This window comes from Prionailurus viverrinus, chromosome E1 (assembly GCF_022837055.1).
Source record: "Prionailurus viverrinus isolate Anna chromosome E1, UM_Priviv_1.0, whole genome shotgun sequence".
Classification (NCBI taxonomy): Eukaryota; Metazoa; Chordata; class Mammalia; order Carnivora; family Felidae; genus Prionailurus; species Prionailurus viverrinus.
Window position 1 is genome coordinate 869,216 of NC_062574.1, and position 13,022 is coordinate 882,237.

Below are 13,022 nucleotides of genomic sequence, written 5' to 3' on the forward strand. Positions count from 1 at the left end.
ACGCATGGTGTCCTCGGGGGGCTGGTTAGGGTTCCTCTAGGTAAGCGGGGGACGCACAGTGCCCTCTGGGGGGGTTAGGGTTCCTCCAGGTAAGCGGGGTGTCTGGCACATTCTATGACTCAGCACGTCACTTTATCCATTTGCCCAACATTTCTCGGAGCTCCCCTCCCCGGGACCCTGGGCTGGACACAGCACGCAGAGAGAGGCAGCGTGGGGACCAGCTCAAGGACACTTTACCCTCCAAGCTCTGGGGTCACTGAGCCCAGACACTAACGGTGTGGCCCTCAGTGCACCTGATCTGTGGGCCCCACCCCATGCTTGGGAGACTCCCTGGTCCTCTCGGCATCGGGGTCCCCCTCTTCCCGAGTGTGTGGGTGATAGAGTCTGGGTCGGGAGCCCCCTGTCCACAGCGGGCAATGTCCCACCCGGCCTGGCCCCTTTCCCCCTTGCACCTGACTCCCCTCCATCTGGCTCCAGCCACGTGGCTTCTTCCCGCCCCTCAGACGTGCCCAGCTGGAAGAATGTTCGCACGCATGCACTCTGTCCGTGTACCCCACACGTGTGTATGTAGGAGCATGTGTGCATACACACGTGCACACGCACTTGGTGTGTCTGGCCCTTTCTCACGATGGACACCCTGTCAGAAAGGCCTTCCTCTCACACCCCCCCAAGTCACCCGCCCATCACTGCCTCCCTTTGTCACATAGGACCTCGCTGAAAGATCTGCTGGAGGAACAGGGGAAGGGCACACCCCCACGTGGAAGCCAGTCACGGCTGCTGCTTGGCGCTGCCCGCCTTCGTGGGTTCTCGTGTCTGCGTGCGTGGACAGCTGAGGCCCCACCCCACCCTTTCCAGACATTGTTTGCGGTGGCCCCTGCCTGAGAGGAGGGATTTGCAGGTGTCCAAGCAAACTTACCGTATGTTTCAAAAAATTTTTGAGAGAGAGAGAGACAGAGTGTGAGTGGAGGAGGGGCAGAGAGCTGGAGACACAGAATCCGAAGCAGGCTCCAGGCTCTGAGCTGTCCGCCCAGACCTTGCCACAAAATTGCTGTATTTAAAAACCAATGCATAAATAAACGGTAAAAAAAATTTTTTTTTAAAAAGGGGCGCCTGGGTGGCTCAGTCGGTTAAGTGTCCCACTTCAACTCAGGTTCGTGATCTCGCAGCTCATGAGTTCAAGCCCCGCATCGCGCTCTGTGCTGACAGCTCAGAGCCTGGAGCTTGCTTCGGATTCTGCACACCCCCCCCACACCTCTGCCCCTTCCCTGATCATACTCTGTCTCTCTCTCTTTCTCTCTCTGAGAAATAAGTAAACATTAAAAAAAAAACCAACACTGCAGGGATGCATTTTGAAGGCAAGAATAAACCGTAAACAAGGTAAAATGTGCCTTTGAACAGAAATTCGGGTACCGACTTTGGCCACAGAGGAGAGTCAACCGGCAGGTGAGGGTCTATTCGAAAGGAGAGGCACACGAGAGTTCAATGTCCACAACTCCCTCCGTGCTGGCCTGTTCTTCAGGCCATGATGCCACCGTCAGCTGCTCGGGGAAGGGGGCAGAGGTAGGAGGCAGGGTCCTATTTTCTCCATGTCACTCTCTGCTGCGGAAATCATCTTTGTCAGTCGCCCGACCCAGCTCTGCGTCCCCTGCGCCCCCGCAGAAGGTGAGCTCCGTGCGGTCCCCACCCTCTCTGCCGCCTGCTCGCCGCGGTGTCCCCAGCACCCAGCGCGGTGCCTGTGGTCCGGGCAGCCCTGTCTGACACCGAGCCCCCTCTGTCTTGGCCCACCTGCAGCGGGGAGAACGGCTCTCCCAGCGGAGCCAGCCCAGCTTCCCCGCAGCCGGGCCCTCCTGCCGGGGCCCCCACGAAGCCCAGCCCGTCACCCACGTCGTCGGCGTGGCAGCAACCTAGGGTGATGGTGGCCCAAAGGGACGTAGTGGGGGTGGCGTGTGAGTGACAAAATCTGGAGGCTTTCTCTTTCCTCAGGCTGTAGAGTGTGTGTGTGTGTGTGTGTGTGTGTGTGTGTGTGTGTGTGTAGAGCTAGCAGAAACGTCCTTGCCTTTTTTCTTGGATGGAGTGTCTCCCAAACAGGTGCGAGGGCCACCATGTTGGGAACTTCTCCCAAACCTGAACCCTCGCTATTCAAGCTCAAGAACCAGGGAGACTCGGGTAAAGCTTCAGATGAGCCCATCACTACTTACACGCTTGCAGCCCATGTGCGCCCCCCCCCCCCAAACTCAGGGACCGAGTCTTGGGGCCAGTATGACTGTCCTGACCATCCAGGTGCTCGCTTCTTGGGAACAGGATGGATTTGGACCACAAGGGATGTTGGCATGTTAATATGGCGTGTGTGGTGGGTTTTAGACCTTTAGTATCTGTTGATGCAGAGACCACATAAAATTAATGTAAATTCAGCAGAAGTTTATATCGTCGTACTGTTGGTATCACCGAAATTTCCATATCCGTTTGATTTATACCTACATGCACTTCTTTTTGTGGTTTCACTATTTTTTTGGTGATATTGTAAGCGGTATTGTTTATTTAATTTCAAATTCTCATCCTTCGTTGATAATATAGAGAGTGCAGTTGACTTTTGTATATTGACCTTATATGCGGCGATCTTGCTATATTCAACTATTTGTTCTCATAGCGTGTTTTGGTTTGTGGATTTTGTAGAACTTTTTTATTTTTACAAGGTTTTAAAAAAATTTTTTGGATGTATATTTATTCTTGAGAGAGAGAGCACGGACAGGGGAGGGGCAGAGAGAGAGGGAGACACAGAATCTGAAGGAGGCTCCGGGCTCTGAGCTGTCAGCGCAGAGCCCGACGTGGGGCTCGAACCCACGAACCGCGAGATCATGACCTGAGCCGAAGTCGGACGCTTAACTGACTGAGCCCCCCGGGGGACCCCATAGAGCTTTTTTCTAAAAAAGATGTTTATTTTGAGAAAGCGAGCAGGGGAGGGGCAGAGAGTAAGGGAGAGAGAGGAGCTTGAACCCAAGAACCGTGAGATCTGAGCTGAAGCCAAGAGTCAAACACTTAACGGTCGGAGCCCCCAGGCGCCCCGAGCCTTTGTTTTCTGTGTAGACAATGAGGCCATCTGAGAACAGAGGCAGTTTTGTTTCTTGCCCCGTCTCGTCTCACGGCACCGGCTGGATATCCTCCACCTACGTCAGGGACACAGTCCCTCCCATCATTGGAAGTACTCAGTTTTGGTGCATCCCCTGCGGGAAATCCAGGGCGCGTGAGCGGGAGATTGCCAACCACCGTGCCACAACGCCCGCCTGGTGGGTAAGAATCGAAAGCTTCGAGGGTCCCCGTGGGGAGTGGGGGCCAGACCCAGCTTTACACCCGGAGGTGGCTTCCGGGCTTCAGAAAGGGCTTCTCGCCTGGCGCCCAGGCTGGGTGTGTATTTGGGAATTTGTGGGGGGTGGGGCAGGAGAGACAGGCAGGAAGCGGTGTCCCTGGGCCGGCAGTGCCGGCCTCACCCTTCAGGAACAGTTTATGTGCTGGGATCTGGGCCCCGGGCAGGGAACAGTGCCAGCATCCTGCAGGGGTGGGGCGGGGCGAGGAGAGCAGGGACTGGGCACAGGGGGCATGGGAGCCATGGCCGGGGAGAGCACCCACCTCTCACTTGCTCATTGGCCCCAGCCGTGTGTCCCCGACGGGTGCCTCCAACATGAGTCAGAACTGAAAACGGTTAGTCTCCATCAGGTTTCTCCCCTCGCACAGATGGGGAAACCGAGGCAGGGACATTGCTGCTACAGGAATGCGGGTCTCTCCGACACAAGACTTGTGTGCCTGGTGGCCAGGGCTGAAGCCCCGGGAAAGACGTACCCTGTGTGCCTGGTGGTTTTACTGTTTGCCACAGAATCCGAGATGCGATCAGTAGCTAGGATGCATTATTATTTTATAAACCCTGGAACTATGTGGGGGCTGGGGGCGCTGACCCCCCCCCCATAGTCAGGGGCTGGGGGCGCTGATCCCCCCACAGTAAAAGCTCTGCATATGACTGGGGCCCCTGGGTGGCTCAGTTAAGCCCCTGACTTCGGCTCAGGTCGTGATCTCACGGTTCATGAGTTCGAGCCCCACGTCAGGCTCTGTGCTGTCAGTGCAAAGCCTGCTTGGGATCCTCTGTCCCCCTCTCTCTCCGCCCCTTCCCTGCCGGTTCTGTCTCTCTCTCAAAAGAAATAAAAACATTTTTTAAAAAACTTAAAAAATCTGCATGTGACTTTTGACCCCTCCAAACTTAACTACTGATAGCCTACTCTTGACCAGAGCATCGCCAGTAACAGAAACAGTCGATTAACATGTGTTCTGTGTGTGGTATGAGTTACATACTGTATAAGTGCAGTAAATTAAAGCTGGAGAAGAGAAAACGTTAAGAAACGTACATGAAGAGAAAGTATATTTACAGTGCTGCACTGTGTTTATTGAAAGAGGAAACCCCTGTGTGAGTGGGGGGTACGCTGTGAGCCACGACACAGGGTTAAGGATGACGCACTCCATGGGGCGCCTGGGTGGCTCAGGAGGTTAAGCGTCCAACTCTGGCTCAGGTCATGATCTCACGGTTTGTGGGTTCGAGCCCCTCGTCGGGCTCTGTGCTGACAGCTCGGAGCCTGGAGCTGCTTCGGATTCTGTGTCTCCCTCTCTCTCTGCCCCTCCCCTGCTCGTGCTCTCTCTCTTTCCCAAAAGTAAATAAACATTAAAAGAAATTTTTTAAAAGCGAGATGCACTCCGGTTTTGAAGATGTTGGAGTGCGTGAAACAACGCGCATCTTAGAACTGATAAGGTAGGATGGTTTATAAAATTAACAGTCCCGTGAAATTACGTGTTCCGTGTTAACACTGAGACCTCCCGGCCTCCCCCCGTCAGGTTCTGCTCTGTGGGGATAGTGTCTGGCTGGCATTTGGGGCACGCCCTTCCCGCCACGGCGCTGCCTCCGCATGTGCGTGCGATGGCAGCTGATGTGGACACTGGCCATGCCCCAGGCCCTGCGCTAACGGGCGCTGTGTTGAATTTGCCTGAGTTTTCCGACAGGCGGCGCTGTGTTGAATTTGCCTGAGTTTTCCGACAGGCGGCGCTGTGTTGAATTTGCCTGAGTTTTCCGACAGGCTTCCACCCCCACCGTGCTATCTGAGGCACGGAGGGTGGGGGGCCCTCTGTCATCTCACGGCTTCACCCCTGGCCCCTTCCTCCCCCGACCCGAGCTCTTGACCAACACGCCGCGCGCATCCTCCTCAGACGCGGGAGCGTTTTTCAGGACGTGGGGCCCACGGCACACGCCGTCCCGGGACCCACCTGCCTCCCCCTCCTCTCCCAGCCACACCCAGCGGGCAGCCTTCCCCGCGCACACACACCAGGAGCGACTGCGTCCTTGCGGCCGCCGCGAAGAAGTCCCTTTATGGCCGTGTGTGCGCGCATCCCCCGTCCCTGCGCCCGGGCTCTGGGATTTCTTCCCAGGCCCCGGAGCTGCCAGAACGCGAGGGTTAACCGTGCACTCCTGACTGCTTCCTCGGGAAAATTACCGGGTCAGTTTTGTCCTGACGCTTTTCTGGTTTCAGTTTTGGCAGTTAGATCTCAATCCCCTGGGCAATGCCCAGGGTTTCGTGTGCCTGGGGGACGGGGGAGGCGGGGGGGATGGGGAGGATGTGCTGGGCACCCGCTGGTCCACGGTGAGGACCCAGGTGCCTGTGGAGGTGGGGCGGGGGGTGTTCCGGGTCCGGGTGCGCCCTTCCCCTGACCGTCCCGGGGGCCCCTCGGCCCCCCTCCCCGCCCCTGGCTTCTGTGGACGTTAGTCATCATAATTACTGGGCCTGAGATGCAGACTCTGACTGTACGTCTCTTCTGATCCTTCGAGCTCCGGACTGATGGTGGTCGGTTCTTTAGAGGTGGGGAAACTGAGGCTGTGGTGTGGAATGACGGCCATGGAGGTTGCAAGCGGCAGGGACGGCGCGGGGCTGGGGCTCAGGCCGTGCGTCTGCGACGGAGGCCGAGGTCCTGGCCGGGACATGCTGCCCGCGTATGGGCTGACCCGCTCCTGCACCCTCCTGCCCTCCCTGGGCTGGGCCACCTGACCGGCCCCGGACAGAGATGCACGCGGGAGCACGTCGCCCCGTGCGAGGAAGTGCACGCGACCGGCGTGATTTTCTGGGGTCTTCTCCCCTGTTCCGCCGACCTTGACGTCCCGTTGGCAGAGGGTGGCGTTGTAAGGCGGTGGTGCCTCTGAGCGGCCACCGTGACCAGGGCCCCTTCCCGCCGGTGTGTGAGCGCGAGGTCCAGCGCTCACCCTGCACGTTGCGCCGTGTGTTCTGGCACACGTGGAGCACTGTCCGGACCGCTGCGGGGGAGGGAGGGGGGGTGGGGGGTGGAGTGCTGTGCCCCCGCAGGGGGTGGGGGGAGGTGCTGAGCCCCCGCAGGGGGTGGGTGGGGGGTGGGGGAGGTGCTGAGCCCCCGCAGGGGTTGGGTGGGGGGTGGGGGAGGTGCTGAGCCCCCGCAGGGGTTGGGTGGGGGGAGGTGCTGAGCTCCCGCAGGGGGTGGGTGGGGGGTGGGGAGAGGTGCTGAGCCCCCGCAGGGGGTGGGGGGAGGTGCTGAGCCCCCGTAGGGGTTGGGTGGGGAGGTGGGGGCGGGGTGCTGAGCATGGGGCAGTGGGGGGGTGGCGTTCGTGCAGCTTTACCGCTCAGCTGGGACTGGGTCTCAAGACTGGCTAACAGGTATGTTCTCTTCCACAGGTGGCCCTCCCCCGGGCGGCGGTGCCCCCTGGCACCTTCGAAACGTCCTCAGCGACTCAGTGGAGAGCTCCGACGATGAATTCTTTGATGCCAGAGGTGAGTGAACTCCATCTTCCGGCCACTGGCTGGGTGAGCTTTCTAGAAGCCTCACGAAGGGGATCTTTGTGGGGGTTAGCGTCTCTCCCTCTTGGACGCTGTGCCCCGCACTTCGCATGTGCCTGATTCTGAGTCCCCGAGGCAGGGGCACTGTCTGTGTCCTTGGTCCACCTCAGGGGCTGTGCCAGGTGCTCGCTGAGCTGTAGAGGCCTCTGGGCGTGGGCGCTGCCCTCCTGATGCTGGTGGTTTAGCGGGAGAGGCAAAACCCAGCAGTGACACCGAGGAAGTCACCCTCCCAAGGGGGTGATGCCCCTGCGTAAGTCAGCAGGTGTTAGCAGGGAGTGAGCGCAGGTCCCTAACTTAGTGGGGTTGGTGGTGCCCTCTCCGTAGTCACGAGGGGAAGGAGCCTTCTGACGGAGGAGGCGGCCGGTGTGATGGCACTGAAGCAGGACGGTGGCCCTTCCGGGGACCCAGGGGCCCGTGCACCAGGGGTCAGGGGCCTGGCACGAGGGGCAGAGGAGAGGCTGGGTGCCTGCCTGAGACCCTGAGCCAGGCACATAGGATCAGTCGCAGAGGGGATGCGGGGCAGTGAGCAGGACTGTTGGAGACCTCCCGTGGGTACCAGGGGGGCACGTCCAGCAGGTGCGAGGGTGGCACATCCAGCGGGCACGAGGGGGACACGTCCTGGGGGCACGAGGGGACTGTTGGGCGGCGTGTCAGAAGGCGGGATGGGGGCACGTCCAGCGGGCGCAAAGACGGCACGTCCAGGGGGCGCGAGGGGGGCACGTCCAGGGGCGCGTGAGGGGGGCACGTCCAGAGGGCACAAGGGGGTCAGCGGGCAGCATATCCAGAGGGTGCAAGGGGGGCACCTCCAGCGTGCGCGAGGGGGGCACGTCCAGTGGGCACAAAGACCGCACGTCCAGGGGGCGCGAGGGGGGCACGTCCTGTGAGTAAGGGGGGGGGCGTGTCCAGCAGGTATGAGGGAGGCCGGTGGGCGGCACATCCAGGGGGCGCGAGGGAGTCACGTCCCGCGGGCGTGAGGGGGGCACGTCCAGGGGGCATGGGGGGGTTGGTGGGCGGCCGCGGTCCAGTGGGTACAAGGGGGCCGGCGGACAGCAGGGGCGTGGTCAAGGGGACGCAGAACAGGAAGCAGGGAGTGGGGACGGGCGCGCCAAAGCGGGTGCGCGTTTCCGGCTCTGGGCGAGATCGCGCACGCAGGGCAGGTGTGGGCGCCAGAGGGCAGCGGACAGAAGGTCCCCACGGTCACGCTCGCCTGGCTGCCTCCCCCACCCAGGGGCCCCGGTCCTCACCCGGCCGGCTTGGCCCCACCGGGGAAGTCACCGTATCTGGGGGGCTGACGCACTCCCGGGACAGCCAGCTGTAAAATGCCTAGCGAGATGGGGTCTCGAAGCAGAAACGGACCGTGTGCTGGGAAGACACCTGGGGCTGCAGCAGGACACCGGGGACGTGGCCTCATGGTCTCAGCCACACCATTGCCCTTCTCTGGGCCTTAGTATCCGGGTCAGCTGTGTGCCTCCGAAAGTGGGGAGTGCCCAGTTCAGGTGCCTTTCAGGGAGGCACAGGGCACAGCTGGGCAGACCCCAAGCCAACCGACACCCGGCCCAGGTGGGACCCGTTTGCTGTCTCCCAGGGGTGTCTGGCCAGAGCGCTGCCGGGACTGCTTCTCCATAGCAACTAGCGCACGATGTGACAGCAGTGACGTCAATATTTTGATGCTTAGAACGCTTTTATTTAAAATACTTTGCAGTTCCTCAGGGCCGGCTTCCCCGATGACGGGACGGCTGGCAGCAGGAGGCACTGGGGGCGGGCCTGCTCACCGGCTGGCCCCCTGAGCAGCTGTGGGCCCGTCCTGCCCCCGCCCTGCACCCCACAGGCCGCGGAGGCCACCTTCCTCCCGGTTGCCCTCCCCACCCCCTGTGTGCTCTGTGCTGTCCCCGAGACAAGGCCGTTGGAGTCTCCGTGGCTCAGGCAGTCAGAGGTGAAGCTGTCCTTCTCTGTCCCCTGGGCTGGGCGAGGCCCAACAGGCAGTCCGCAGCCCCCAGGTCCGGGCGGTGAGTGTCCCGGACTCTGGCAGGAGACCGTCTGGGTCTCTGACACCCTGGACAGAATGCCGGCTCCATGGGCCACGGCGGCAGGCCCGGGGCCTCGCATGGCTGGTGAGCGCCGCGGGGTGGGTGTTGGGGTCCAGGTCCCCAGACCCAGGAGAGGTGCCTCCCTCCTGTCAGAGGATATCTGGGGGCCACGGCCCAGTCTGCCAGGGCTGGGGTGCAGAGCAAGGGAAGACTCAGGGGGGCCCAGAGGGGCCCGCAAGGTCTTGGGAGTTCGGCACCACCACCATCGTCTCCGGGCTGGGAAACTGAGGCCAGAGCGTTGGGAGGCTTGCTCAGGGTCACCCAAGGTTACTCGAGGTCAGGCCAAGCAGGGGCTAGAATCCACTCACCTGTGAGTATCTCTGCTCTTCGGGGACGCTGCCTCTCACAGCGGGGGTGTGGCAGATGGGCACTGTCCCCGTGCTTCCATAGCCACCGGTCAGCGGTGGGGGTGGGAGACAGGTGAGCTGTAAGTAAGGCAAGGGAGCAGACTCCGGCAGACAGCGAAAAGCAGAAACTGGAGGGGAGAAGGGGAGAGAGGGGAAGGGGGAGGGAGGGGGTGAAACTCGGGAGATGGTGTCAGGGGTGTGTCTGTTTGTCAGCACCTACCAAGTTGTATTTGCATTTTTTTTATTATTAGTTTTGATGTTTATTTGAGAAAGAGAGAGAGAGAGAGAGAGAGAGAGAGAGCGCGCTGGGGAGGAGCAGAGAGAGAGGGAGACACAGAATCCTTAGCAGGCTCCAGGCTCCGAGCTGTCAGCACAGAGCCCGATGTGGGGCCTGAACCCACAAACTGTGAGATCATGACCTGAGCTGAAGTCGGACGCTTAACCCACTAAACCACCCAGATGTCTGCCTCAAGTTGTACTTGTGAATATGAGTGGTTTGTTGATCGCCGTTCTGCTCAGCGTCGCTGTTCAAAGTGAAGGATTCGCCCCCCTCTGATATAAGGGAACACGGAGGGGTGAGTGAGTGAGTAGGAGGTGCCCCCCGCTGAGGCCCAGGCCCCTTCCCTCCGCTTGTTCTCTCGGTCCCCTCTCCCATCATCTAGACAAGAGCCGGCTCGTTGCTGTGGACCCGCACAAGCAGCTTGGTCCCCGAGGTCGCAGCCGAGCCCAACCAGGGGCCCAGCGGAGCCCTCCCCGGGCGGGACGTTGGAGGTTTCCGCCTGCCGCCTCATCTCCCGTGTCCCCTGCTCTGCTGTCCCCATGCCTGGTGGACACCCTGCTCCCCTCCTGGTGTGAGGCTGGGCGGAGAGCTGCCCTCGGTCTTGCGGAGACCCGGCTGTGTGCTCCAATCCCCGGTTCCTCCCAGCGAAGGGAACAGGATAAAGCACTGAATTTACAGACCGCGGCCGGTCTCCTGGAGAACAGGGGGCACATCTCTGGGCTTTTCCTGTGGGCACACAGCCTCCGCCTGGAAGGGAGGTAGCAGACACAGGTGCAGGCCGCCAGGGGCAGAGGTTGGGCCAGTGACTGGCCAACGTGTGGCCCCAGGTGAGTCTCTGGGGCCCGGGCCCCCTGGTGTTGCACACAGCCGGGATGGGGCTGGTTGTCCCCGGGACGAATGGGCTGTTGATGCTGTGGGCACTGGGAGATGGAGCCATCCCGGGAGCAGAGCACAGGCGTGTTCCTGAGCCTGGCCCTGTCTCTCCGTTAGGGGTGGGAGCAGAGAAGCCGGTGTCTGGGGGTGGGCACCTTGGCCCCCGTAGATTTTACAGATTCACAGTGTTCTCCTTCACCCTCATGATGGCCTGCTGGAAAGGGCTCCAGAACCAGAGCTGTTACTCCCAAGGAAGAGATGAGAAGACAGGAAGAGTTGAGGGCACGTGCAAAGGCCCAGGCTCACGTGGGGCAGAGTTTAGACTGGAATCCAGCCAGGAGCCTGCCCGGAACACAGCGCTGCCTAGAGGTGTAGACGTGTGCCAGAATGGAGCACATGGGGCTCGGGAAGTCATCTGGGCAGGTGTGGATCCTGGGCGGGGGGCTCGGGAGCTGATCCAGGACGTCCAGGGCAGGCCACCAGGATTGCAGGACTCTTGAAATAGTGTACCTGGGCTTCAGTCCTGGCTCTCGCCGGTGACCTCGGGCAAGGTACTGAGGTACTCCGTGTTTCAGATCTCTCGTCTATAAAATGCCGATGATAAGGGTTGTACCTTTTCAGTATCATGATGAGAGTGGGGTGAGTTGGTGTTTGTAAGGCATTATGACCATCTCAGTGCAGAGGAAACATTTCATCAGCGTTGTTAAGTAAATCAAATAGGCGAGTCCATGAGGCTGGCTGAGGTGTCCCAGCCAGAAGCGGGGGAGAAAAGTGCTGAGCTCCAGAGCGGTCAGAACTCTGGACAGCTCCCCGTGCTCTGCCATGTTGGTTCCATCTTTGGCAGTGAAGTGGGTCCTGTCCCTTTATTCTCAGTTGTCACGAGCTTGAGGATTTTCGCCACCACCCTTTAGTACCTGCCCCATGAGAGAGGGCACAGCATCCTTTGCCAGGAAGGCCCGTCACTTTGCAAGCGGGGGCAGGGCACACCTGTGGGTTTGTTCTTGAGGGAACACCCCGCCTCGGGACGAGGGACCGCACCAGGTGTGTGCAGCTGTCGTGTGGGACCCAGGGGCTTGTGTTCGGTGTGGTTGGGGAATATGGCCCCACTGACTTCTTCAGAGTAATCGCTGAGCTCAGGTTGGGTAAGGGCACGGATAGAGACAGGGTTGGGGGGGGGCATGAGGAGGATGGGGGTATCACTAGGTTCATAAGGTTGAGATGAGAGTCAGTGGTTCTGTACAGCTCAAGGCTTGTTTGGAGCCAGAATTCCGCGCCCCGGTTACTGCAGACCTGCTTCTGCCCCATTCAAACCCCAGATACCTGTGGCAACCCATTCTCATGCAGAGGAGTAACCATAATGTCTTTATCTGTGGGCACCTCGTGTGCTCCGAGACCTTTATCCCCCTTAGCTCACTTAATTCTCATGGCAGCTCTTCGAGGTGGACCTTGCCAGTCCCGTTTTTCTGATGGGAAAACTGAGGCTCAGAGAAGTCAAGTCACTTACCCAAAGAAGAACTCCTGGCAAGTGGCAAGGTTTTTCTTTTCCTTCTTTTCAGGAAACACCATCCTTGCTGCCAGGAACAGAAACTTGTGTGGGTTTGCACCCTTTCCCAGGACTGTCCCCTGGTTGCTTTCTTCAGCCGCAGCTGGGGGGCCCCGTGGGGCACAGCAGCGATGCCTGCTTGCAGCAGAAGCTTCCTGAATGTGTTGTACTGTCCAGAGGACAGACACGTCCGGCAGTCGAGGTCTGCGTCAACGGCTAGGGTCACCTGAACACAGCCTGTCCGCTCACGCCCGTCTCTGCTTCCCCCACAGAGGACATGGCCGAAAGGAAGAATTCCATCCTCATCGGGATGAGCCAGTGGAGTTCTAACGACCTGGCGGAGCAGATGGGGACCTTGGGGAGACTGGAGGGGCACCAGGGTGAGCCCCCGGGGTGTGTGTGAGCGGATGGGGTCCTTGGGGAGACCGAAGGGGCCCCAGGGTGAGGCCCCGGGGTGTGTGCACGCGTGTGCCGTGGGAGTGCTGGTGTGGACAGCTCGGGGCCAGAAGTCGGGTCTTGTGTAAAAAGTCTTCTGTCTCTCCAGACGCCTCCCCTCCCCCTACCTGTGCCCCCTGAGCTCTGTGACCTGCAGGGACCCTCGTGGGTGCTTGCACATGGCTGTCTGTGCAGAGCAGCTCCAAGATGCTCGGGCAGAACTTCCTGTGTCCCTAGGATGACCACGGGGGGCATGGGTTATGAGGGGCAGGTGGCAGGGGCCAGGCTCCTTGGAGTGGGCTGGGGGTCCGCTGGTTAGTCTGGGAGCCTTTAAGAAGGCACCGGGCAGGGTGGTCGTGGGGGTCGTAACTTCCTTGGGCTGAGTGCCTGGGGAAGGGGATTCATCCAGGAGACTTTTCGTGGAGGGGGGCTTGACCAGGAGCTTAATCAACAGAGCAGGCCTGGCCCTTCAGGCATCCCGCCCGTTTGGCCATTTTGCATCACTAACAGATTTTTTGTTGAGCACCTACTGTGTATGCGTGTTTGGTAGGAGGAGTGAAGGTGACG

General features: G+C 60.2%; 1 protein-coding gene across 6 annotated transcripts in view; it reads left to right on the forward strand.

Annotated features, from left to right (window-relative positions):
* PITPNM3 (PITPNM family member 3) overlaps nt 1–13,022 on the forward strand; it is a 70,575-nt gene that overhangs the window by 10,641 nt on the left and 46,912 nt on the right. For 4 of the 6 annotated variants that reach the window (XR_007146678.1, XM_047831736.1, XM_047831740.1 and 1 more), the window contains exons 1-3: nt 5,182–5,528; nt 6,729–6,824; nt 12,293–12,400. Coding sequence is in view for 5 of the 6 variants with exons in the window: in XM_047831736.1 (XP_047687692.1) it covers nt 5,402–5,528; nt 6,729–6,824; nt 12,293–12,400 (331 nt within the window). In the remaining variant the exon portion in view is untranslated. Of the gene's footprint in view, nt 1–5,181; nt 5,529–6,728; nt 6,825–12,292; nt 12,401–13,022 lie in introns of those variants that run through there. The other 2 variants (XM_047831737.1, XM_047831738.1) reach the window with 2 other exon arrangements.